We start from the raw sequence: 25,788 nt of genomic DNA, 5'->3' as shown, positions 1-25,788 counted from the left end.
GCATGCCCCGGGGTGTCACAGCCCGGTTTCGGGGTGCGGACTCCATTTCCCAGCATCCCCCGGGTGTCCCAGCCTGGTTTCAGGGTGCGGACTCCATTTCCCAGCATTCCTCAGGGTGTCACACCCTGATTTTGGGGTGCGGACTCCATTTCCCAGCATCCCCCGGGTGTCCCAGCCCGGTTTCGGGGTGCGGACTCCATTTCCCAGCATCCCCCGGGTGTTCCAGCCCGGTTCGGGGTGCGGACTCCATTTCCCAGCATCCCCCGGGTGTCACAGCCCGGTTTCGGGGTGCGGACTCCATTTCCCAGCATCCCCCGGGTGTTCCAGCCCGGTTTCGGGGTGCGGACTCCATTTCCCAGCATCCCCCGGGTGTCACAGCCCGGTTTCGGGGTGCGGACTCCATTTCCCAGCATCCCCCGGGTGTCCCAGCCCGGTTTCGGGGTGCGGACTCCATTTCCCAGCATCCCCCGCCGTTCCGGGCTCTCTTCCGGCGGCGCGCGGGGCCGCGGGGCCGCGCCATGAGCTCAGGTGAGGAGCTGGCGCCGGGATCGGGATCGGGGTCGGGACTGGGATCGGGGGTCGGGATCGGGAGTCGGGACCCCCCGAGGCTCCGGAGCCCCCGAATCCCCAAAGCGCCTCCCGGGGCTCCCAGCCTGGGAGCGGTGCAGCTCCAGGGCCATTTATTCCCATGTATTCCCATTTATTCCCATGTATTCCCATTTATTCCCATGTATTCCTATTTATTCCCATTTATTATTTTGCCTTGCTTCTAAAATTTTGTTCTTTTAATTTGCCTTATTGTGCTTTATTTATTTTTTGTGGCTTGTTTTTTTGCTTTCACTATTTTATTTTATATTTGGCACCATTATTTTGCTGTAATTTTGTTTCCTAACTTTGTTTTTCTGCTTTTTAATTTTGCTTTATTTTGCTTTTTTCCTTTGCTTTGTTAGTTTTTTCACTTCGTTTATCTTTATCATTTTCCTTTCTTTTGAGTTTTTTATTTTAATTTTTCTCCTTTTTTTACTCTAATGAATTTCAACCTTTTTTTTCTTTATTATACTTTTTTGCTTCCGTTTCTCTTTTATTTCACTTTATTTTGCTTTTTTATTTTTTCCATTTCTCTTTTATTTCACTTTATTTGACTCCACTTCCCTTTTTTAATTTTGCTCCACTTCTCTTTTTATTTTGTTGTATTTCCCTTTTTTATTTGGCTTTATTTCCCATTTTTATCCCAATCTCTTTCCCGGTTTCCTGGCCCCTCTCCTATCCTGGGACTCTGGGTGGGATTTCCTGGCTCCTCATCCCTTGGGAATTCTGGATCTGGGAATGCAGCCATGGATCCGAGGGGAAAGGAATCCTGGGAGGGGCTTTGGGATGCTCCAAACTCCCCAAACCCCCCAAACACCTCAAACCTCTAAACCCCAAATGCTCCAAATCCTCTAAACCCCAAATTCTCCAAACCTCAAACTCTCCATACCCCAAACTCTTCAAAACCCAAATCTCCAAACTCCCCAAAGCCCCCAAACCCCAAACTCTCCAAATCCCTAATGCCTCAAACCTCTAAACCCCAAATGCTCCAAACCCCAAATTCTCCAAACTCTCCAACCCCCAAACTCCTCGAAACCCAAATCCTCCAAGCACCCCAAACCCTCCAAATCCTCCAAACCCCAAACTCTCCAAACCCCCAAATCCTCCAAATCCCAAGTTCTCTAAACCCCAAACTCTGCAAACTAAACCCAAATCCTCCAAACCCCAAACTCTCCAAACTCTTCTAAACCCAAACCCCCCAAATCTTCCAAACTCTCCAAACGCCCCAAATCTTCCAAACTCCCCAAAGCCCCTAATCCTCCAAGATCCCCAAACCCCAAGCTCTTCAAACCCCTAGACCCTAAAGCCTCCAAACCCCAAATGCTCCAAACTCTCCAAACCCCAAATTCTCTAAATCCTAAAGTCTCCAAACCCCCTAATCCTCCAAACCCCAAACTCTCCAAACCCCCCAAATTCTCCAAACCCCAAATTCTCTAAACCCCAAACTCTGCAAACTAAACCCAAATCCTCCAAACCCCAAACTATCCATGGGATTGCCATTCTTGGGAATGCAGCAGTGGTGCTGCCCTGTCACCTTCGCCCCTCCCTGTGCAGGTGTTCCTTCCAGGGCAGGGGGGGGGGGGGCTGGGGGTTCCATCCCTGGGAGGATCCCCTGGGATCCTCCTCCCATCCCCTGGGATCCTCCTCCCATCCCTTGGGATCTTCCCATCCCCTGGGATCCTCCTCCCATCCCCTGGGATCCTCCTCCCGTCCCCTGGGATCCTCCTCCCGTCCCCTGGGATCCTCCTCCTGTCCCCTGGGATCCTCCTCCATCCCCTGGGATCCTCCTCCCATCCCCTGGGATCCTCCTCCATCCCCTGGGATCCTCCTCCCGTCCCTTGGGATCCTCCTCCATCCCCTGGGATCCTCCTCCATCCCCTGGGATCCTCCTCCCGTCCCTTGGGATCCTCCTCCCATCCCCTGGGATCCTCCTCCCATCCCTTGGGATCCTCCTCCCATCCCTTGGGATCCTCCTCCATCCCCTGGGATCCTCCTCCCATCCCCTGGGATCCTCCTCCATCCCCTGGGATCCTCCTCCATCCCCTGGGATCCTCCTCCCATCCCCTGGGATCCTCCTGGCCCATCCCAGTCCCGATCCCGATCCCAATCCACAACCAAGCAGCGCTCCGGAGTCAAAGTTCCTCCTTTTTCCCTGAGCTCCTTAATTTAAGGGTTGCTGGAGATGTTCCCACCCTGGTCCCTCACTCCCAGCCCCCATTCCCAAAGGAGGGAAAAGCCCTCATACCCCCAGGATTGGGGGAAATGTGGGATTGGGATGTGAGCCCCCCTGTCCTCCTGCTTGCACCGGTGTTCCCAAGCCAGGATGTTCCCAAGCCAGGATGTTCCCAAGCCAGGATGTTCCAGGCACTTCCCTCCAGGTTGGCAGCTGGATTTGGGTGCTGGGAAGGTCAGGGCCAGGGAGATGCCCCTGTGCCAGGAGGGTTGGAATGCCAGGATCTCAGCCAGCCTGCCCTGCCCTGCTCCTCACCAGGGATCTCTCCCAAAATCCAAACCACAGCTGGTGCTGCTGGCAATTTGCTTCTCACCTGTCTCGGGGTTTGATGCCCGAGTGTGGATTGCCCAGCACTGGGGACTCCAAATCCAGGTTTCCACATCCCCACCTGTGATCAGGCCCATCTCAGCTGTTGTTCCTTCAGCCTTGGGCCATTTGTCCAGGAACTGCCCAGTCAGCTGCATTTGCTCCAGTGGGGCAGGACTGGTTCCTGTGGGATCAGTGGGAAGGGCAAGAGAATCACCAGGATCACATCCCAGCCCCGTGCTCAGCCTTGGGATCTCGTATCCCAGCATCCAAAGGCTCTGGAAGATGCTCCTGGGTTCAGTCTCATCCTCTGTGCCCAAACACTTCCTTAGGTTGTCTCTCCTTCCTGGTTTTTGTCTTGTCCTGATTTTCTATGTCCCCATCTCCAAGGGCCTGGCTTGGCCTTGCCAACCCCATCCCATCAACCTCAGTGGCTGGAAGGGAAACTTCCATGGATAGAGCTTCCTGATCTTGTGTGCAGCTTCCAGCCCATGTGGAGGGATGGATGGATGGATGGATGGATGGATGGATGGATGGATGGATGGATGGATGGATGGATGGATGGATGGATGGATGGATGGATGGATGGATGGATGGATGGATGGATGATGGATGCATGGAGGGATTCCTGGATCCCTGGATGGATGGACAGACAGATGGTGCTGCCCAGGGCCCATCCAGTGGGAACCATGGAGCAGTGGAAGGGGGCTGGGGCTGCCAGGGGAGCTGCTGGTGAAGCCTCTGGGAGCAGCATCCAACTTTTCCATGTGCACCTCAGCTGGGGACAGGGATTTGACTCAGGACCAAATCCTGGCACCTGGGTTTCCCAGCTGATCCCCAGCCAGGTCCTGGGTCTTGATCCCATCCTGGCCTCCAGCTCTGTGCTCCGGAGTCTGAGGGTTCATCCCTCCTGCCACGATGTGCAGTGGGTGTGGGAGCATCCGGAGCAGCCTCTTCCCAAATTTCCTTCCAAGAGGACAGGGCAGGGTCTGGACTCGGAGCCAGGCAGCTGTGGGGAATTCCAGGTGGGATTTTGGCCGTGCAAATCCATCATCAATGCAGGACCTTGGCTCCCGTCTTCCCCGGACAAGCCGGGCCCATGCATCCCGACCCGTCTCCGGGATTCCAGCCTGTCCTGGCTGCTCTCCTGCTCCTAATCCCTGTTTTAGCGGCAGAGAGGGAAGCAGAGAGCAGAGCTCCGTGCAGGGCTCCGGGGAAATTCCCGAGATCCGGGGGCGGAGAAGGCACATCCAGGAGCCCCGCGCCGTGTTTGCCGACAAGGAGTGGCCTCGGTGCCGGGAGCGCGGCGGCGGCTCCGCTCGGGACCCGCGGGGGCACGGCCGGGGGAGCCGGGGATGGCAGCGCTGCGGGGCCCGGCCCGGCCGATCCCATCCTGGCAGATCCCAGCCCGGTCGGTCCCTTCCTGACAGATCCCAACCCGACAGATGCCATCCTGACAGATCCCAGCCCGGCCGATCCCGTCCTGACAGATCCCAATCCGGCCGATCCCTTCCCGACCAGTCCCATCCTGACAGATCCCAATCCAGCCGATCCCGACCGATCCCACCCTTCCTGATCCCGACTGATCCCATCCCCACCGGGAGCGCTCCCGGCAGGATGCGGCGGGGTGAGTCAGTGCCGGGGCTTTTGCTCACCTGCCGGGCTTTGGGAAGAGCCGGGAGGGGAGGAATCCCCCCGGAATGGGGCTGGAATCCCACGGGAATTGAGCTGGAATTCCACGTGGCTGGAATCCTGCGGGGATAGGGCTGGAGTCCCCGCGGGATGGGACTGGAATCCCATGGGTGTGGAGCCTCTTGGTTCCTCCCAAGGATTGTTGCTTTAGGATCCAGAAAAGCCAGGATAGTTCAGTTCAGGGCTTCCCGTTTCCCAGAGGCTCCGGGAAGGGAATTGGAATTGGGCTAATTCACCCCTCCCGGGAAAAGCCCTTGTGCAAGACCCCCTGTGCTGTCCTTGGGAAGGACAGCACTCCCAGTGTCCCTGTGGCTGGAATTCCCACTTTTTGCAGAATTTGAGGCTGGCACTGGGGACAGCTGACCCCTCCCCTTCCTTTCCTTGGCTCCTGCTGCAGCTTTTGTTTTACTGACCCGACTCTGAGGCTCATCCCCTAGTTCCTCCCCTCCAAACTTATCCCATGGAGCAGCACCAGCTGTGACAGCTGGGGATGTATCCCCCACCATAGGGAATGGTTTTAATGAGCAGCTTCATCCCCTGCAGAGGAGCTTTGGGGTCGGACAGGGAGCAGCAGGAATCCAGCCCGGGCGGTTTTTCCAGTGTCAATCCTTGAGCCGCTTGCAGTGGCCTGGAAAGCCAACCCTGGCCCTGGCAGGAAACATCCACGTGTTCTAGGAGTGGGAACAGCTCCTGGCTCCCTGCTTGTGCCACGTGTTGCCTCCCCACTGCTGCTCTGAGATCCCAGCCTTGGCAATGCCGTGACTCCTATTCCATCCTGGATTTAGGGAATGAGCAGGTTCATTGACTCCTATTCCATCCTGGATTTAGGGAATGAACAGGTTCAGTGACTCCTGTTCCATCCTGGATTTAAGGAATGAGCAGGTTCAGTGACTCCTATTCCATCCTGGATTTAAGGAATGAGCAGGTTCAGTGACTCCTGTTCCATCCTGGATTTAAGGAATGAGCAGGTTCAGTGACTCCTGTTCCATCCTGGATTCAGGGAATGAGCAGGTTCAGTGACTCCTATTCCTTCCTGGATTCAGGGGATGAGCAGGTTCAGCTTCAGGCATTAAGGGTGATGGTTGAGATCCCACCTGGGGGGATCCCAGGGTGATCCCTGATCCCAATTTCCATGGCTGGGCTTTGGGGTGCAGCGGAGCCTGGCAGGAGTTGGAGCATGGTTAAAACCGGGAAATGCCAATTTTTTGGCAGCCAGAAGCAAACCCAGGGAGCAAACAAGGAGCAAACGAGCTGGAAAAGTGTCAATGAGAGCTGTCCTGGCTCGGGCCCAGCCCTGCTCCCTTCCCGTGCCCGCTGAGCTGCTGGGGTGAGGCCAGAAATCCCGGGGCTGCTCCGGCATCGTGACCGTCACGTGCCCGGGAGGATGACACGGGCCAGGAGCCACCACCTCCTCCTGGGCCTGACCCGGGATGGCATTGCCAGGAGCCCATCCCCGGGGATAGCCTGCCCCTCTGCTCAGCCTTGCCCGTGTTCTTTGTGGATTTGCAGACAGCAGCCGGCTGCTGGGGGCCCGGCGCCCCGGCTACGGGACGCTGCAGCCGGACCCGGACCCGGCCCGCATGGTAGGTGCAGGCTGGGGGGTCTCCCACTCCCAATCCTGCTCTTCCCACCCTCCCCACTGCTGCTTTTCCAGCCCCTTGGTCTTCCCTGCCTGGGCTTGGGTCATGCTGGGATTTTGGGGATTTGAGGTTTAGTGCTTGGTAGTCACTTTGAGCTGATTTTGTGACTGAGCAGCCGGGTGCAGGTGAATGATTCCAGTGGTTCCCCAGGACTCCCAGTGGTTCCCAGTTATTCCCAGTGGTTCCCAGTCATTCCCAGTGGTTCCCAGTCATTCCCAGTGGTTCCCAGTTATTCCCAGTGGTTCCCAGTCATTCCCAGTGGTTCCCAGTCATTCCCAGTGGTTCCCAGTCATTCCCCATGGTTCCCCAGTAATTCCCCGTGGTTCCCAGTGATTCTCTGTGGTTCCCAGTGGTTCCCAGTCATTCCCCATGGTTCCCAGTCATTCCCAGTGGTCCCAGTGGCCCCCTCTCCTGCAGGAGGTGGCAGGTTACCGGCGCAGGGCGTGGCGGGTGCTGCTGTGCCACGCGGGCTCGGTGCTGAGCGCGGGGCTGCTGCTGCTGCTCTTCCACTGGAAGCCCAGCCTGGAGGTGCTGGCCAAGTGTGAGCCCTGTGCCCTGGGCCAGGCAGACTGGCTCATCATCAGGGTGAGTCCCCTGGGACCGCCCAGCGCTCCCAGGCTGGGCTGCTTGGAGCTGGGGTGGGGTTCTGGGAGTCTGGGGTGGGGTTCTGGGAGTCTGGGGTGGGGTTCTGGGAGCTGGGGCGGGGTTCTGGGAGTCTGGGGTGGGGTTCTGGGAGTCTGGAATGGGCTTCTGGGAGTCTGGGGTGGGGTTCTGGGAGCCTGGAATGGGCTTCTGGGAGTCTGGGGTGGGGTTCTGGGAGTCTAGGGTGGGGTTCTGGGAGTCTGGGGTAGGGTTCTGGGAGCCTGGAATGGAGTTCTCGGAGTCTGGGATGTGGTTCTGGGAGTTGGGGTGGGGTTCTGGGGGTTGGGGTGGGGTTCTGGGAGTCTGGAATGGGGTTCTGGGAGCTGGGGTTGGGTTCTTGGAGTCTGGGGTGGGGTTCTGGGAGCCTGGAATGGAGTTCTGGGAGTCTGGGGTTGGGTTCTGGGAGCTGGGGTGGGGTTGTGGGGGTTCCAGAGTGGATTCTGTGGGTCTGGGGTTGGAATTTTTGGAGCTGGGGTTTGATTTTCTGGATCCATGGTTGGATTCTCTGGATCCATGGTTGGGTTCTGTGGGTCTGGGTTTGGATTCTGTGGATCTGAGGTTGGATTCTCTGGATCCAGGGTTGGGCTCTGCTCCAGATCGCCAACAGGGATGTTCCTTCTGGGAATGTTCCCTCTCCTTGTCCTCCTGCCAGTTTCTGGCATCTCCTTCCCTCAGACACCAGATTATCCAGGAATTTATCATTATTGTAATTCCTAGAGTTGTCCCATTCCCGAATCATTATATTCCTAAAATAACTCCACGTTTCCCCCTTCCATCCTATCCTACCTGGCTTGGAATTTCTCTTCACTGTCCCCAAACCTCAGCCACCATCTGGTGTGGGTGGCCAGGCCATTCCCACCCTCCCAGGCCTCTGGAAAAAGCTGGGAACGTGCTGGGCACTCCCAGTTTTCCCTGCCAGCCCATCCCTGTGTTTCAGGACCGTTTTGGGCAGTGCTTCACCACCGAGGTGCTGACGGAGCCGCTGGGCGAGGCCGGGTGAGCCGGGCACTGTCCCTGCAGGGCCAGGAGCCACTGCTGCCTCTGGGCAGGGGCTGTGCCTGTGTCCCCTGCCTCTGGGGGAGGGTGGCTGTGCCCAAATGTCCCCTGCCTCTGGGCAGGGGCTGTGCCTGTGTCCCCTGCCTCTGGGGGAGGGTGGCTGTGCCCAAGTGTCCTCTGGCTCTGGGGCAGGTGACTGTACCCAAGTGTCCTCTGGCTCTGGGCAGGGGCTGTGCCTGTGTCCCCTGGCTCCAGGGGAGGGTGGCTGTGCCCAAGTGTCCCCTGGCTCCAGGGGAGGGTGGCTGTGCCCAAGTGTCCCCTGGCTCTGGGCAGGGTGGCTGTGCCCAAGTGTCCCCTGGCTCCAGGGAAGGGTGGCTGTGCCCAAGTGTCCCTAGGCTCTGGGGGAGGGTGGCTGACCCCAATTCTCATGGCTCTAGGGGAGGGTGGCTGTGCCCGAGTGTCCTCTGGCAGGTCAGGGGCTGATCCTGGGTATCCCCTGGCTCTGGGGGACAGTGGCAGGGCAGGGGCTGATCCTGGGTGTCCCCTGGCTGGGAGGGACCATGGCTGACCCCAGTTCCCCCACAGCCTGGAGCAGCTCCCCGGGGCCCAGCAGGAGCGCAGGAGCAGCGTCGCCGTGGCGGTGCCGGATGAGGACGAGAGCCGTGACACCGTCCAGCTCCACGACAAGGACGAGGTGGCACCAGCACCTTCCCCACCTCCACGGCCTCTCCCTGGCCCTGGACACCCCCCTCACGCCTTGTTTTCCCATCCCTGTCTGGCAGAAGAGCACCCTGAGGTATTACCTGTTCCAGGGAATGCGCTACGTGTGGCTGGAGCGGCGGCAGGCCTTCTGCAGAGTCAGGTATTCCTGCTTGCCATTCCCAGCACTACTGGCACTTCTGGCTCCCTCAGGGTCCTGCTGGATCCTCCTGGATCCTGGCATTCCTGGCTCCCTCAGGGTCCTGCTGGATCCTCCTGGATCCCAACATTCCTGGCTCCCTCAGGGTCCTGCTGGATCCTCCTGGATCCCAACATTCCTGGCTCCCTCAGGGTCCTGCTGGATCTGGGCATTCCCAGCTCCCTCAGGACCCTCCTGTCCCCCTGCCTTCAGAGGAATTGTTGTGTCTGACCAAAAGGGGAGAGCAGCAGCTGACACTGTAGAGTTTAGAGTTACTAAAGAACTGCAGAATTACAAATACATGAAAAATAGAAAATCTAAAATCCTAGACCATCACCCTTGGTGCTCGCTGGCCTTTGGAGCCACGCCCAGTGTTACCCCCAATGTCACCTCTGGTACCACCCCCAGTGTCATCCCTGGTGCCACCCCTGGTGCCCTTGGGGCACTCCCAGGCACGGGGAGCAGGCTGGGGCTGTTTGGCAGAGCCAGACACTCTGGGCACTCAGACTGAGCTGCTTTTGTTGCCTTCCCTTGGCAGAGAGGCCGGGTGACACGGCCAGGGGACAGGGCCAGGGGACATGGCAGGGAAGGGGGCCAGGGAAGGGGGCACTCTCCCCTTCTGAAGGGCTGGGTTTGTCCTGAGCCCCTGGCCGTGCTCTGTTCCATTCCTGCTGGCTCTCACTCCCCTGCCCTGCTCTCCTTTGCTCCCCAGTGTCCTGGACGAGGGCTGGACCTGTGCAGAGCTGCACCTGAGCCAGGCTGGGTTGCACCAGCAGGAGCACAGCACCAGGTGGGGACTGGCAGCTACCTGGGCTTTTCCAGGCAGCAGGAAATCCTGGAGCTTATCCAGGCAGCAGGAAATCCTGGAGCTTATCCAGGCAGCAGGAAATCCTGGAGCCTCAGCTCTCCTTCTCTCAAACCCCAACCTCCCAGGCAGAATGGAATTCCTGGGGTTGGCTGCTCTGGATAACCCAGCTCCTCACAGAGGTCTGGGCAGCACAAGGGGCCCTTGGGTTGGAAATGCAGCTTTTCCCAAGGATAAAAATCCTTCCCTCTTTTCACAAAGAAAAGCTTCCTTCCCTCTTTTCCCAAGGACAAAATTCCTTCCCTCTCATTTCTCAAGGATAAAATTCCTTCCCTCTCTCTCCCTAAGGTTAATATTCCTTCTCTCACCTTCCCCAAGGATAAAATTCCTTCCCTCTCCTTTTCCAAGGATAAAATTCCTCTCCCAAGGATGAAACTCCTTCCCTCTCCCTCCCCAAGGATAAAACTCCTTCCCTGTCCTTCCCCCCTGCAGGAGGAAGATCTATGGCCCCAACCTCATTGAGGTGCCTGTCAAGTCCTACGCCAGGCTCCTGGTGGAGGAGGTGGGTTCTGGACAGAGCTTCCCAAGCAGATTTTCCCAGCATGGATCCCTCCCCTGCTCCCTGTCCCTGCCTGGAAGTGCTTCCTGGCCCTGGGCAAGGGAGGAGATGATTTTAGGAGAAGGTTGAGCCATGGAGGGGACCCTTCCTGGCCCTCTGGGCTGAGACAGGAGCAGCCCCCAGGGGTTGTGGCAGTGGCTGAGCATCCCTGGGAGCAGCATCTGTAGAGAAAAATGGGGGGATGCCAGCTGCCCAGGGATGAGGAGAGGGTTCTCCTCTGAGGGCTCCTGGAGAGCTCACAATAGGGTGGGGGAAGCTTTTCTTCCTCCAAGGAGCTTGGAGAAATTCCACCCACTAGAGATATTCATGAGCTTGGCAGTCCCATACTGGACTGGAGGAAGCTCTCCCCATTTCCAGAAACCTGGAAATCCCATAGTGGGCTGGAGGAAGCTCTCCCCATTTCCAGAAACCTGGAAATCCCATAGTGGGCTGGAGGAAGCTCTCCCCATTTCCAGAAACCTGGAAATCCCATAGTGGGCTGGAGGAAGCTCGCCCCATTTCCAGAAACCTGGAAATCCCATAGTGGGCTGGAGGAAGCTCTCCCCATTTCCAGAAGCCTGGAAATCCCATGGTGGGCTGAGGGAGGTTCTCCCACCCCAAGGAAGTGTCCCAGTGAGCTCCCAGAAGTTCTCTCTGCTCCCAAACCTGGCTTCTCTCCTCATTGCAGGTGCTGAACCCCTTCTACATATTCCAAGTGCTCAGCATGGTGCTGTGGGTGTGTGATGCCTATTACTACTACGCTGCCTGCATCTTCCTCATCTCCACCTTCTCACTGGGGCTGTCCCTCTATGAGACACGCAAGGTGGGTGGGGACAGCTCCTCAGGGTCCCCATCCCCCAGAGCCACCCCACTCCAGGTGGGGACAGTCCTGTCGTGGCTCTCCTTGTCCTCCCAAGGCTGTTTTTAGGGGTGTGTCCTGGTTTGAAAGATGGGTGTTGTCTAAGAAGGGCAGGAGCCTCTCTTTGGAATGGAGAATGTAAATCCCTGTCCCACCAATTTATTATAATTTTGAAATTAAGGGGCTCTCAGGCAAAAATATGGGAATAGGAATAACAGTTCTTCACTAGGAAAAGTTAAAATAGAAATAGAGTATTACAAAGAACACACCCAAAACACTGACAGAGTCAGAATACCACCCGACACCCCATAATTCAATCAAGGTGTCGGCAGCAATCCCATTAAATGATGGCTGCAGTCCTGGAGTTCTGTTGGAGCAGTGCTCCTGTAGAAGCTGCAGTTTTCCTTTGAATGTTCAGTGATGATGTAAAAAATCTGGTTTTCCTCTGGAATCCAGTGGGAAAGGCTGCTCTGGTGTTCCAAATCTCAGTTCTTATCTGGGTAGGAAAGACTTGGCTTCTCCCCCTGGCTGGAGCATCTTCCAGTGGGATGATGTAATTTTATCAGTCATGCACTGGGACTCAATGGCCATTAACAGGAGATATCTCCTGGAGGAAGGATGAGTTGTGGAGAAGATAAAGATGATTGCCCACTTGGTTTTAACCCATGGCCCATTAACAGGAGATATCCCCACTGCCCCCCTGGTTTAACAGCTGGTGGTAGAATACACACTTTTGGTCACATCCTCTATTACAACCCAAGGCAGGGTGGTTGCCCACAGATTTTGGGTGTGTTTTGACCCTTCCCTCCCTCCAGCAAAGCACCACACTGCGGAACATGGCCAGGATGTCTGTGGGGGTCCGGGTGCGGCGCTCCGGCGGAGGTGAGAGCAGGATTGTGGGGATGTGTCCTTTGGGATCCCAACTCTGCACCAAAAGTGTTGGGATAGCTGGGAATAATGCTGGGACACACTGGGATAATGTTATACATGGAAATAATGATGGGGTGCATGGGAATGATGATAGCCTATATGGGAATAATGTTGGAGTACATGGGAATAACTATATGATATATAGGAATAATGTTATTATATATGGGAGTAATGTTGGAGTACATGGGAATAACTATATGATATATAGGAATAATGTTATTATATGTGGGTATAATGTTGGAGTACATGGGAGTAACTATATGATATGTAGGAATAATGCTATTATATACAGGTATAATGTTGGGATACATGGGAATGATAATGTTATTATATATGGGAATAATGTGAGACACCAGAATAATGTTGGCATGTGTGGGAGTTATGTTGTGATCCATGGGAATAATGCTGGGATTCATGGGAATAATCTTATGAGACACTGGACTTATTTTGAGGTCCAGTTAGTAAAAGATGCCTCTGCCCAAATGAAGGTGCAAATGAGGCTACATTCCAAAGCCACATGAAATATGGATTTAATTTAACAGAATATTGCAGGGAAAGAGAGGGAGATATTGATTAAAAGGATAATCCTCCCATGAATCCCTGCCCTGTCTCACCAGCCCTTTTCCTCCTGCTCTTCCTGGCACTGGTATCCCTGGGGTTCCTCCAGAGGTTCCATTTTTCCCACAGCACAAAGCCTGGCTATCCCCAGGCCTGGCATCTCACAGATGGGAATCCTGCTCTGGATCTATTGTGGCAGGCCTGGCATCTCCCTGCTCTCAAATTCCCACCTTCAGGGAATTAACCCCTTCTGTGCTGTCTCCAGCGGGGATTCCTTCCCCAGTGCCTGGAGATGGATTAACCCCATTCCCTAAACCCTGAGCAGGGTTCTCCAGGTGCTGGAGATGGATTAACCCCATTCCCCAAACCCTGAGCAGGATTCTCCAGGTGCTGGAGGTGGATTAACCCCATTCCCCAAACCCTGACAGGGTTCTCCAGGTGCTGGAGATGGATTAACCCCATTCCCCAGCCCTGAGCAGGATTCTCCAGGTGCTGGAGATGGATTAACCCCATCCCCAGACCCTGAGCAGGGTTCTCCAGGTGCTGGAGGTGGATTAACCCCATTCCCCAAACCCTGAGCAGGATTCTCCAGGTGCTGGAGATGGATTAACCCCATCCCCAGACCCTGAGCAGGATTCTCCAGGTGCTGGAGATGGATTAACCCCATTCCCCAAACCCTGAGCAGGATTCTCCAGGTGCTGGAGATGGATTAACCCCATCCCCAGACCCTGAGCAGGGTTCTCCAGGTGCTGGAGATGGATTAACCCCATTCCCTAAGCCCTGAGCAGGGTTCTCCAGGTGCTGGAGATGGATTAACCCCGTTCCCCAGACCCTGAGCAGGGTTCTCCAGGTGCTGGAGGTGGATTAACCCCATTCCCCAGACCCTGAGCAGTGTTCTCCAGGTGCTGGAGGTGGATTAACCCCATCCCCAGCCCTGAGTGGGGTTGTTTTGCAGAGGAGCTGGTGGTCAGCTCAGCAGAGCTCGTGCCTGGGGACTGCATCCACCTGCCCGCGGCCGGGGCGCTGCTGCCCTGCGACGCGGCGCTGCTGACCGGAGAGTGCATGGTCAACGAGAGCCTGCTGACCGGTGAGAGCCCACCCAGCACCTCAGAGGGGCTGCCCACAACACAGGCCAGGCAAGATTGTGAGAATAAAATTGGGAATTTATTAAAAGCCTTCCCACAGACACACCTTGGGCTGTCAGAAGCCTCCAAGATGGTCACGAGTTTTTCAGCCAATTGTAAATTTGATTAATTTGCATATAGAGGATTAATCCAATTACAGCTTCAGGTAATTAAGTAATTTGCCCCCTGTTTGCTCCCCAGAAATCATTTTGTTTGTACTTTTTGGGGCCTGAGGCTGTAGAGTATCCTTGAGTTCCAGAGGAATTCTTTTGTCTGCCCAAAATGGGAGACAAGCAGCCGACAGGCTGTGGAGTTCAGAGCGAGGCACTGATGCAGCACTAGATCTGAAAAACAGAAAATCTAAACCCCATGGGATTCAGCCAGAGTCACCTTCCCCCCCCGGCTGGCTGGTCCCTGTCCCCTCTGGGGTGACAGTCCCCCGGGGTGCTGTGGGCAGGGGAGAGCGTGCCGGTGATGAAGACGCCGCTGCCGGCGGGCGGGCAGGCAGGCAGCAGCACGTACTGCCCCGAGGAGCACCGGCGGCACACGCTGTTCTGCGGGACGCAGCTCATCCAGGCCAGGGCCTACGGGGGCGGCGAGGTGCTGGCCGTGGTCACCCGCACAGGTGAGCCCCTGAGGGTGACCCCGGGGTGAATCCTGCCGTGAATCCCAGGGGAATCCCTGCGCCACCTCCTGCTCGTCCCACAGGGTTCTGCACGGCCAAGGGGGACCTCATCAGCTCCATCCTCTACCCCAAACCCGTGAGCTTCAAGTTCTACAAGGACGCCGTGAAGTTCGTGCTGTTCCTCGCCATCCTGGGTAGGTCTGGGCCTGGAGGCGCATCCTGGAGCAGCCGGATTCCTTGGAATGCAATTCCATCTGTGCGTTGTAACCCAGCCTGTTCTCCCCCGGCACAGCTCTCATTGGCACCTTGTACAGCATCCTCATCCTGGTTAGGAACCAGGTAGGGCTGGTGGAGCGGGAGAGCCCTCAGGGATCCACTGGGGGAGGGACTCCAACCCTCTTCCTCCTCCTCGTGCCCTCGCAGGTCCCCGTGGGACAGATCATCATCCGCGCCCTGGACCTGGTCACCGTCATCGTGCCGCCGGCGCTGCCGGCCGCCATGACCGTGGGCACCATCTACGCGCAGAACCGGCTGAAGGAGCAGGGCATCTTCTGCATCAGCCCGCCGCGCATCAACCTGTGCGGGAAGCTGCGCCTGGTGTGCTTCGACAAGGTGAGCGTGGCGGGGCGGGGGCGCGCCGGGGCCGCCCGGGCTCCCCGCGCCCACCGCGCCCTGCCCGCAGACCGGCACGCTGACCCACGAGGGGCTGGACGTCTGGGGCGTGGTGCCCCTGCAGCAGCGGCGCTTCCTGCCCATGGTGCACGAGCCGCGCCGCCTGCCCGCCGGGGCCCTGCTCTACGCCCTGGCCACGTGCCACGCCGTGTCACCGCTGCGGGGACAGCTCGTCGGGGACCCCGTGGACCTGAAGATGCTGGAATCCACGGGCTGGGTGAGGCGGGAGCTGGGAGGTGCTGGGGATCCTGGCGGTTCTGGTCCCTGCACGGGTGGATGAGCTCAGCCGGGCTTTGGCCTCTCGGTTTCAGCGCCTGGAGATGATGGAGGAGGAGGACGGGGAGCTCCCAGCCTTTCAGCAGTTCGGGATGAAGGTCTTGGCTGTGGTGAAACCTCCGCCAGAGGAGGAGCAGCCTCAGGACAGGGTAACAGCACCTCACCTCCTGCCCCCTGGAGGAATTCCTGCCCCCTGGAGGAATTCCTGCCCCCTGGAGGGATTCCTGCCCCCTGGAGGGATTCCTGCCTCCTGGAGGGATACCTGTCCCTGGAGGGATTCCTGTCAGGCTCTGACCCGTGCTCTCCACAGAGGCTCCAGGCCCCCGTGGGGATCCTGCGGCGTTTCCCGTTCTCCTCCTCCCTGCAGAGGATGAGTGTCCTGGTCAAGCTGCCTGGGGAGGCCTCGGCCCACGCCTACGTCAAGGGTGCCCCGGAGATGGTTGCCAGTCTGTGCAGGAAGGAAACTGGTTTGTACTGGGAGGTGGGCTCACCCTCAGTCCCGCTGGCTGCACCCCTGAGGCTCATCCCACAGGGAGTTGTCCTCTGGAATGTTGTGGGGCAGCTCCCAAGGGCTTTGGGGTGGCTCCAGCCACAGGAGGGAAAGGACACGGGGAGCCAGAAGATGAGGAATGGGGTTGGGGGATTCCACCAGCCCAGTATGGGAATTCCAGGCTCCTCAGGTGGGGGAAACTTCCCCCTGCCCAGTATGGGATTTCCAGGCTCCTGGAAATGGGGAGAGCTTCCCCCAGCCCAGTATGGGATTGTCAGACTCCTGGAAATGGGAGAGCTGCCCCCAGCCCAATATGGAATTGTCAGACTCCTGGAAATGGGGAGAGCTTACCCCCGCCCAGCACAGGATTTCCAGGGCTCCTTGGGGTGGCAGAGTTTCCCCCAGCCCATCCTGGGTCTCCAGGCTCCCAGAGGAGCAGTTGCTGGTGAGCAACCAGAGCTCTGTGTCCCCTCAGTGGGGCCAGGTTCCCTCAGGAGCTGTTCTCCCTTTGCCAGTGCCCCTGGATTTCTCCCAGATGCTCCGGCACTACACCACCGACGGCTTCCGGGTGCTGGCTCTGGCCTGCAAAGCCCTGGGCTCGGTGGCCACCTTTGAGGAGGCCCTGCAGCTCCCCAGGTCAGTGCCACTCTCCCTCTCATTTCCCGGAATGCCCCGCAGGGAATTCAACCCTAATCTGTACAGAGGGAATTCCTGCCTGATTCCCTGATGGATTTTAGCTGTTTCCAGCCCTTAATCCTGGTGCTGGTGTTGGAGGTTAGGAAAGGCTCCTTTCTCCTCCCAGGGACTCTGTGGAGAGTGACCTGAACTTCCTGGGGTTCCTGGTGATGAAGAACGTGCTGAAGCCGGAGTCTGCCCCGGTGATCCAACTGCTGCGCAGCGCCAGCATCCGCCCTGTCATGGTCACGGGTGAGCCTGGGGGCACCTGGGCGTGGGCAGGGGCAGCACACGGGCAGGGGAAAGGGATTCCCACCAGGAACCCCACCAGGGATCCCACATGCAATCCCACCAGGAACTCCATTGGGAATCACAGCAGGGATCCCATTGGGAATCCCACCAGGAACCCCACCAGGGATTCCAGCAGAAACCCCACCAGGGATTCCAGCATGAACCTCATGAGGAACCCCACCAGGAACCCCACCAGGACCCTCAGCAGGAACCTCACTAGGGATCCCATCAGAAACCCCACCAGGGATTCCAGCAAGAACCCCACCAGGAACCCCACCAGGGATTCCAGCAGGAACCCCACCAGGAAATTCAGCAGGAACCCCACCAGGAAACTCAGCAGGAACCCCACCAGGGATTCCAGCAGGAATCCCACCAGGAACCTCAGCGGAAATCCCATCAGAAATCCCACCAGGGATTCCAGCAGGAATCCATTCCTGAATCCATGGAATTTCTGAATCCACAGGAATCCATGTGGGGGCACCAGGAGGATTCCTGGATCCTGGCTCTGTGCATCTCTGCCCTCGGGATCCACTGGTGGGCCCAGGGCATGGATGCTTTTTGGGTGGAAGAACTCATTGTTCTGCTATCCATCTCCTAAATATTGCTATGTTTGAAATTACAGATTCCCTGGCTGAGGCAGGGGTGTGGAATGTTTTCCAGGGAGGAAAACAGGGGTTGAATCCACATTTCTTTGGGGCAGGGCGGGCAGGAGGTGCTGTAGAAAAGAAAGCAGCGAAGCCACCACGTGGCTGTGCCAGCCAGGAGAGGGGACCCAGCAGCCTTGAGCCACCCCTCTTGGCCTGGACATCCCAAAAGCTCCGTGTTGATGGCCCACGTGTCCCTGGCAGGGGACAACATGCTGACGGCGCTGCACGTGGCGCGGGGGTGCCGCATGCTGGGCCCCGGGGAGCGCGTGGTGTTCGTCACGGCCTCGCCGCCCTGCCACCACAAACCCGCCGCCATCAAGTTCGTGCTGGCACAGAACTCCCAGGGCGAGGAGCAGCCCCAGGTGAGAGCCCAGGACACCTCTGGGAGCCCACACTGCAGGGCTGGGGTTTTGTGGGGTCCCAGGATTCCAGCGTGGTTTGGATTGGAGGGACTGTAACGTTCACCCCATCCCACAGGCAGGGACCCTTCACCATCCCAGGCTGCTCCAAGCCCTGTCCAGCCTGGCCTGGGCACTGCCAGGGATCCAGGGGCAGCCACAGCTGCTCTGGGCACTCTGTGCCAGGGCCTGCCCACCCCGACAGGGAGGAATTCCTTCCCCATATCTAAAGAATGGAGTCATTCAAATCCAGCTTTCTCTGCAGTTCTGGGAATCCCGAATTCCCTGAATGGGGTGGGTTGAAAGGGACCTCAAAGCTCATCCAGTTCCACTGTCCCAGGGTGCTCCAACCTGGCCCTGAGCCCTCCCAGGGAGGGGAAGGGCTTTTCCAGCCTCCTTATCCTTGGAGGCAGTCAAGGCTGTAATCCTGCTCCTCATAAATCCATCCTCTCAGAGAGGTTCTGCTGCTCCTGCTTTTCCCTGGGGCACATCCAGGAATCCAGGCTGGAATGGCAGCTCCAAACACCTCTCCATGGGTGCTGCCAGGTCCTGCTCTGGGCTGCCATGGAGGGCTGGGTCAGCCCAGCCCTGCACCCCAACAGCCCCACTGGGAGTTGGGATTTTGGGGAGCCATTCCCATTGCTCCAGGCTGGATCAGCCCAGCCCTGCACCCCAACAGCCCCACTGGGAGTTGGGATTTTGGGGAGCCATTCCCATTGCTCCAGGCTGGATCAGCCCAGCCCTGCACCCCAACAGCCCCACTGGGAGTTGGGATTTTGGGGAGCCATTCCCATTGCTCCAGGCAGGTCCTGGCTGCTCGGGGCTCTCTGCAGGGGTTGGGGCTGAACAGCTGGAGCTGTTTTCCTGCAGGACCTGCAGCAGCAGGACAGCTCCTCCCTCCCAGCCCAGCACTGCCACTTGGCCCTCAATGGGAAATCCTTCCAGGTTGTGTGTGAGCACTTCTCTGACCTCCTGCCCTGGGTGAGTGTGGCAGGGAGCCCTGGGTGGGCAGGGTAGCCTTCCCCAGGGACTGGGAATCTTCCCCAGGGATTGGGTATCTTCCCCAGGGATTGGGAGCCTTCCCCAGGGATTGGGAGCCTTCCATCAACAGCCTCTCTGGGATTTCACACTGCAGCCTCACAGTGCCAAACCAGAGCTCCCTGCAGGGGTTCTTTGGCTGGTGTGAGATTCCCTATTCCCTGCTAGAGATTCCCTGTTCCCTGGTGACCATCCCCAGCTCCCTGGTGGCCATCCCCAGCTCCCTCTGGCCATCCCCAGTTTCCTGCTGGCCATCCCCAGTTCCCTGCTGGCCATGCCCAGTTCCCTGCTGGCCATGCCCAGCTCCCTGGTGGCCATTCCCAGTTCCCTGCTGGCCATGCCCAGCTCCCTGGTGGCCATTCCCAGTTCCCTGGTGGCCATCCCCAGGCTCTGCCTAGCCAGGAATTCCACTTTCTCTGACGGATGCTCCCACCTTGGCAGATCCTGCTCCGGGCCACCGTGTTTGCCCGCATGCTGCCCGAGCAGAAGACCCAGCTGGTGAGCAGCCTGCAGGAGCTCAAGTAAGGCTCAGGGGATGGATCCAGGGGAAGAATCCTGGAATTACAGGATGGGTTGTGTTGGGAGACACCTCAGACATCCCCTGATGGCACCCATGCCATGGGCAGGGACACTTCCACCCGGTCACTGCAGCTGGGAACGGGGAATCCACAGCTTCCCTGGGCCCAGCCAGGGCTGCTCCCTGTTCCCTGAGGAATGGGTTCCTTTCCTATTTCCTGAGGAATGTGGGGTCCCTTTCCTATTCCCTGAGGAATTTGGGATCCCTTTCCCCTTCTCTGAGGAATGTGGGATCCCTTTCCCCTTCTCTGAGGAATGTGGGATCCCTTTCTCCTTCTCTGAGGAATGTGGGGTCCCTTTCCCATTCCCAGAGGAATGTGGGGTTCCTTTCCCATTCACTGAGGAATGTGGGATCCCTTTCCTATTCCCTGAGGAATGTGGGATCCCTTTCCCCTTCCCAGAGAAGTGTGGGATCCCTTTCCCATTCTCTGATGACTGTGGGGTCCCTTTCCCATTCCCAGAGGAATTTGGTATCCCTTTCCCATTCCCAGAGGAATTTGGGGTCCCTTTCCCATTCCCTGATGAATGTGGGATCCCTTTCCCATTCTCTGATGACTGTGGGGTCCCTTTCCCATTCCCAGAGGAATTTGGTATCCCTTTCCCATTCCCAGAGGAATGTGGGGTCCCTTTCCCATTCCCTGATGAATGTGGGGTCCCTTTCCCATTCCCAGAGGAGTGTGGGGTCCCTTTCCCATTCCCAGAGGAATTTGGGGTCCCTTTCCCTGATGAATTTGGGGTCCCTTTCCCTTTCCCTGATGAATGTAGGATCCCTTTCCCATTCCCAGAGGAATGTGGGGTCCCGTTCCCTGATGAATGTGGGGTCCCTTTCCCATTCCCAGAGGAGTGTGGGATCCCTTTCCCATTCTCTGTTGACTGTGGGGTCCCTTTCCCATTCCCAGAGGAGTGTGGGGTCCCTTTCCCTGGTGACTGTGGGGTCCCTTTCCCTGATGAATGTGGGGTCCCGTTCCCTGATGGATTTGGGGTCCCGTTCCCTGGTGACTGTGGGGTCCCTTTCCCATTCCCTGATGAATGTAGGATCCCTTTCCTGTTCCCTGATGAATGTGGGGTCCCTTTCCCTGATGAATGTGGGGTCCCTTTCCCTGATGAATTTGGGGTCCCTTTCCCTGATGAATGTGGGGTCCCATTCCCTGGTGACTGTGGGGTCCCGTTCCCTGATGAATGTGGGGTCCCTTTCCCTGATGAATGTGGGGTCCCATTCCCTGGTGACTGTGGGGTCCCGTTCCCTGATGGATTTGGGGTCCCGTTCCCTGATGAATGTGGGGTCCTGTTCCCTGATGGATTTGGGGTCCCGTTCCCTGGTGACTGTGGGGTCCCGTTCCCTGGTGACTGTGGGGTCCCTTTCCCATTCCCTGATGGATTTGGGGTCCCGTTCCCTGGTGACTGTGGGGTCCCGTTCCCTGATGGATTTGGGGTCCCGTTCCCTGATGGATTTGGGGTCCCATTCCCCGGTGACTGTGGCTCCCCTCCCGCAGTTACTGCGTGGGCATGTGTGGGGACGGTGCCAATGACTGCGGGGCGCTGCGGGCGGCCGACGTCGGCATCTCTCTGTCGGAGGCCGAGGCGTCGGTGGCCTCGCCCTTCACGTCGCGCGTGGCCACCATCGAGTGCGTGCCCAGGGTGATCCGGTGAGCCGGGGGTCCGGGGAACGCCACGTCCCCTCGGGGTGGCTCCCGGGGCGGGTGCCCGGTGCTGACGCCGTGTCCCCCCCAGGGAGGGCCGGTGCTCCTTGGTCACCTCCTTCGGGGTCTTCAAGTACATGGCCCTGTACAGCCTGGTGCAGTTCGTGTCCGTGCTCCTGCTCTACACCGTGAGTCTCACCCCCAATCCCTGCTTTTCTTGGGCTGCCAATGCCCTATGGAACCCAGACAAAACCAAGGGAATAAAAAGCTCTTGTATTTATTGAAGGGCCTTCAGGTACATTTAGAGCAGATGAAGCCCCCCAGGAGCTAGACCCAAAAATGGACTACGGGTCACAGGTTTTCATGGGTTTATATGTTTGGTTCATTTGGATATTGAGGGTTAATCCTCCAGTTACTGCTTCAGGTAATGAAGCTATTTAGCTTTTAGCTATTAAACTAAGGAATTTATTCGAAGTTTGTTCCCCCCAACTCCCTTTAGTTTCCATTTCTCGGGGCAGTGAGGTGTCCTTGATTCCCAGCCCAGAGAGGAATTGCTGTGTGTGACCAAACTGGGAGAGCAGCACTGACACTGTGTGTGGGGTTTAGAGTTATAACTACAGAACTGCAGGATTACAAACACATGAAAATCTAAAAGCTAAAATCCTGAAGCATCATTCCCGGCTGGGTTTGAGCCTGTCCCTTCCCTCCTGCCCAGATCAACACCAACCTGAGCGATTTCCAGTTCCTGTTCTTCGACCTGGTGATCACCACCACGGTGGCCGTGCTGATGGGGCGCACGGGGCCGGCGCCGGCGCTGGGCGTGCAGCGCCCGCAGGGAGCCCTGATCAGCGGGCTGGTGCTGGGCAGCCTGCTGCTGCAGACAGCCCTGCTCATCGCCGTGCAGGTCCTCAGCTACTTCATCACCACCTCACAGAGCTGGTGAGGGCCCGAAATTCGGGAATTCCAGGGTTGGGAAAGGTCGTGGAGTCCAAGTGTCAGCCCCTGTTTGCCGCTAAACCCCACGTGCCACATCCACAGGATTTTTGGATACTTCAGGGGTGGTGGTTCACCCTCCCCTGGACAGGCTGTTCCAATCTTTTGCAGCCCTTCCCATGAGGAAATCTTTCCCAGTATCCCATCTGAACCTGTCCTGGTTTCCTGGGGTTTGGTGATGGGGATGGTGCTGAGGTTTTTGTTCTGGGATCCCGGGATTTGTTCTGGGATTTGGGATCTGGCAGCAGACAGGGAACCGTGGACTGCCCTCAGCTGGAAGGGATCATCCAGTCCAGGCCCTGTCCCTGCAGACACCCCAACAATCCCACCCTGTCCAAAGGCTTCTGGAGCTCTGGCAGCCTTGGGGCTGTGCCCATTCTCTGGGGAGCCTGGGCAGTGCCAGCACCCTCTGGGGGAGAGCCTTTCCTGATATCCCACCTAAACCCCCTAAGCCCAGCTCCCATTCCCAAGGGATCTATTCCTGCTCCAGAGCAGTGACTGGAGCTGCCCCTGCTCTTCCCAAAGTTGTAACTGTGATGGAGAATGAGGGATGGTGTCCAGACCCCACCATGGCCTTTCCTGCTGACCCTGTCCCCTGTCCCCCCTGGCCCAGGTACGTCCCCCTGAACAGCACGGTGACAGCGCCCCAGAATCTGCCCAACTACGAGAACACTGTCCTGTTCTGTGTCAGTGGCTTCCAGTACCTCATCCTGGCTGTGGCCATGTCCAAGGGCTACCCCTTCCGCGAGCCGCTCTACACCAACGGTGAGCACACAGGGACACCCGTGAGGACACGGGACACCAAGAGCCACCAGCCCTCCCTCCCGCCCCTCACCCCACCCCTCTGCGTCCTGGAGAAGGGTGCAGTGTTCTTCTCAAGCTTTACTGGCGGTGAAGATGGGCCTGGTCTTCCTCTGGGAATGCCATGGAACAAGGCTGCTCAGGTGTTCCAAATCTCAGGTTTTATCTAGATAGGAAAGGCTTGGCTCCTCCCCCTGGTAGAGCAAATCCCAATGGGATGATGTAATTTTATCAGTGATACAGTGGGACTCACTGGCCCATTAACAGGAGATATCTCCTGGAGGAAGGATTGGAAGAGATAAGGATCACTGCCCCACCTGGTTTTAATAGATGGTGATAGAATGAAAACTTCTGGTCATATCCTGCATTGCAGCCTAAGACACCCTCTCACCCCCAGTGCTCTTCCTGCTCGTCCTCGTCCTGCTCTTCGGCCTGATGATCTGGCTCACCCTGTACCCACTGGGCTTTCCCAAATCCCTGCTGAAGCTCCAGACCATCGAGGATTTCAGTTTCAAGCTGCTCCTCTTGGGCATTGCTGCCCTCAACTTCTTTGCTGCCTTTGTGATGGAGGTGGGTCAGGGGGGCTTTAGGACGGGGCATCCCCCTGGGGCTTCCCCAGGTGGGCACGGGGCTCTCCTTTCCTCCCCCAACCCCATTTCCCTCCCTGCTCTGGCCCCAGACCGCCCTGGATCACGGCTTGCTCAGCTGCTTCCGAAGGCTGCGCCGGAAAAAAGCCTCCAAGAAGCTTTTCAAGAGGCTGGAGAAGGAGCTGAGCCAGCAGCAGCCAGCCTGGCCACCCCTGGACCAGCCCCTGTTTGCCACGCCCAGGATGTCCCTGGCTGTGAGATAGCAGTGCCAGCTGTGCCCTCTAGCCCAGCCCTTGGACACTTGTTTAATTTATTTATCTCGGAAAAAGCAGGGGTGTGACGGGCGGGATCCCTCGGCATTGCAGATGTGAATCCCACAGCACACTGATCCCATGGTCAGTGATCCTATGGCCACACTGATCCCATGGCCACACTGATCCCATGGCCACACTGATCCCATGGCCTCAGTGATCCCATGGTCAGTGATCCCATGGTCAGTGATCCCATGGCCACACTGATCCCATGGCCACACTGATCCCATGGTCAGTGATCCCATGGTCAGTGATCCCATAGCCATGCTGATCCCATGGTCAGTGATCCCATGGTCAGTGATCCCATGGTCAGTGATCCCATGGCCACACTGATCCCATGGTCAGTGATCCCATGGTCAGTGATCCCATAGCCATGCTGATCCCATGGTCAGTGATCCCATGGCCACACTGATCCCATGGTCAGTGATCCCATGGCCATGGGGATCCCTTGGTAATCCTTGGTAATCTCATGGCCATGGTGGTCACATGGCCATACTGATCCTGTGGCCACAGTGAACCTGTGGGCACCTGATCCTACAGCCATGGTCATCCCATGTACTTGGTGATCCCATGGCCACACCAATCCTGTGGTCGTACTGATCCCACGGCCATGGTGATGCCATAGCTATGCTGATCCTATGGCCACACTGATTCCATGTCCTTGGTGATTCCATGGCCACACTGATCCCATGGCCATGGTGACCCCTTGGCCACACTGATCGCATGGCCATGATGACCCCATGGCCACACTCATCCCACAGCCATGCTGATCCCGTGCTCACACTTGATCCCGTGGCCATGCTGATCCCATGGCCATGGTGATTCCATGGCCACACTGAGCCTGTGGCCACACTGATCCCGTGGCCATGCTGATCCTGTGGCTGCACTGAGCCTGTGGCCACACTGATCCCATGGCCACACTGATCCCATGGCCACACTGATCCTGTGGCCGCAGCCCAGAGGAGCCGGTGGTGGAGAAGGAAGGAGTGAAAAGTTCCCCAGGAAGGGGAGGATGCTGCCCCGCTCTTCCTGCAGAATTCTCCCCACTCCCACACTGGCCACCTTGGCTAGTTGGGCCTCTCTGACTGGCCCAGGCCACCAGGAAGGAGGTCCCTGATGTCCCCAGCACCCCCCAGTGTCACTGTGATGCCTGAGTCCCCTCTAGATGTGTAGGGAGTTTACAGTCCCCATTCCCAGCTTGCCAAGGCTGCTGCTCCATCCCCAGCACCTGGGCCCGTTCTCTGCTTGGAATGCTCAGGCAGAGCACCTCTGCAGTGGGATGGGACCTCTGTAGCATTACAGACCCCACAAATTCTCTATTTTTTAACTCTTTCCCCCACGTCTCGGGCCGTGAGAGCTGTCGGGAAGGCGACGGCGCCTCTTGCAGGTTCCAGCCAGAGCTGTCATAGGTCTGGCCCAATAAATTAACTCTTATTTTCTTGGTTGGTGATGCGTGCTGCCTGCTGGGGAGGGATTTGGGATGGCATGGGTGATTATCTGTGGGGCACAAAGAGGTTTCGGGGTCACCTCATTCCCAGCCAGGCTGGAAACGCTCGGCTCAATGCTCGAAAGCAGGGACTGGAGCCAGGGATGACACTGCTGGGATTCCTGCAGTCCAAACCCAACTGTACAACCTCTCTCCAGCTGGAATTTCCTAGAAAATAACAATACTCGCTGGAAAAGCCCAGGTGTCCTGGCCAAGACTCCGAAACCTCGCTCCTTCCAGCGAGGGGAATCTGGGAGCCGGAGGCGCCGCATCCCCGCGGGGACGAGCAGCTCCCCGGGGAGGGTCTGTGCTGCCCGCGCCCCCCTCCCGGCTTTTCCAGCGGCCTCCCAGCATACCGGGCTGCTTCCTGCAGGGATTCCATCCATGGAAAGTCTGAGCCCCCTCCGAGCGCC

At 57.7% G+C, this 25,788-nt stretch overlaps 1 protein-coding gene across 5 annotated transcripts; it reads left to right on the top strand.

The window, feature by feature from the left end:
- Positions 1–454: 454 nt before the first annotated feature.
- Positions 455–23,841, top strand: ATP13A2 (ATPase cation transporting 13A2; the record flags this gene model as incomplete). 5 transcript variants are annotated; one of them, XM_079326468.1, is made up of 29 exons in its annotated part: positions 455–528; positions 6,329–6,402; positions 6,877–7,044; positions 8,039–8,097; positions 8,683–8,791; positions 8,880–8,959; positions 9,708–9,785; positions 10,293–10,362; positions 11,087–11,221; positions 12,073–12,139; positions 13,701–13,832; positions 14,327–14,494; positions 14,578–14,688; positions 14,787–14,833; positions 14,918–15,106; positions 15,177–15,383; positions 15,478–15,591; positions 15,753–15,909; positions 16,448–16,568; positions 16,735–16,859; positions 17,747–17,907; positions 18,814–18,924; positions 19,423–19,502; positions 21,051–21,203; positions 21,289–21,385; positions 21,913–22,136; positions 22,804–22,955; positions 23,389–23,561; positions 23,671–23,841. In XM_079326468.1, exons 1-29 carry the CDS (start codon positions 519–521, stop codon positions 23,839–23,841), a joined length of 3,543 nt encoding a protein of 1,180 aa, XP_079182594.1. In that variant the 5' UTR covers positions 455–518. The 5 variants fall into 5 exon arrangements, with proteins under 5 accessions (XP_079182594.1, XP_079182592.1, XP_079182596.1 ...); XM_079326466.1 differs by having other exon boundaries at positions 6,859–7,044; XM_079326469.1 differs by lacking the exon at positions 455–528 and adding an exon at positions 4,730–4,754.
- Positions 23,842–25,788: the final 1,947 nt, after the last annotated feature.

This window comes from Erithacus rubecula (genome assembly GCF_903797595.1).
Source record: "Erithacus rubecula genome assembly, chromosome: 24".
NCBI lineage: Eukaryota > Metazoa > Chordata > Aves > Passeriformes > Muscicapidae > Erithacus > Erithacus rubecula.
This window is presented reverse-complemented; position numbering and strand designations above follow the sequence as displayed.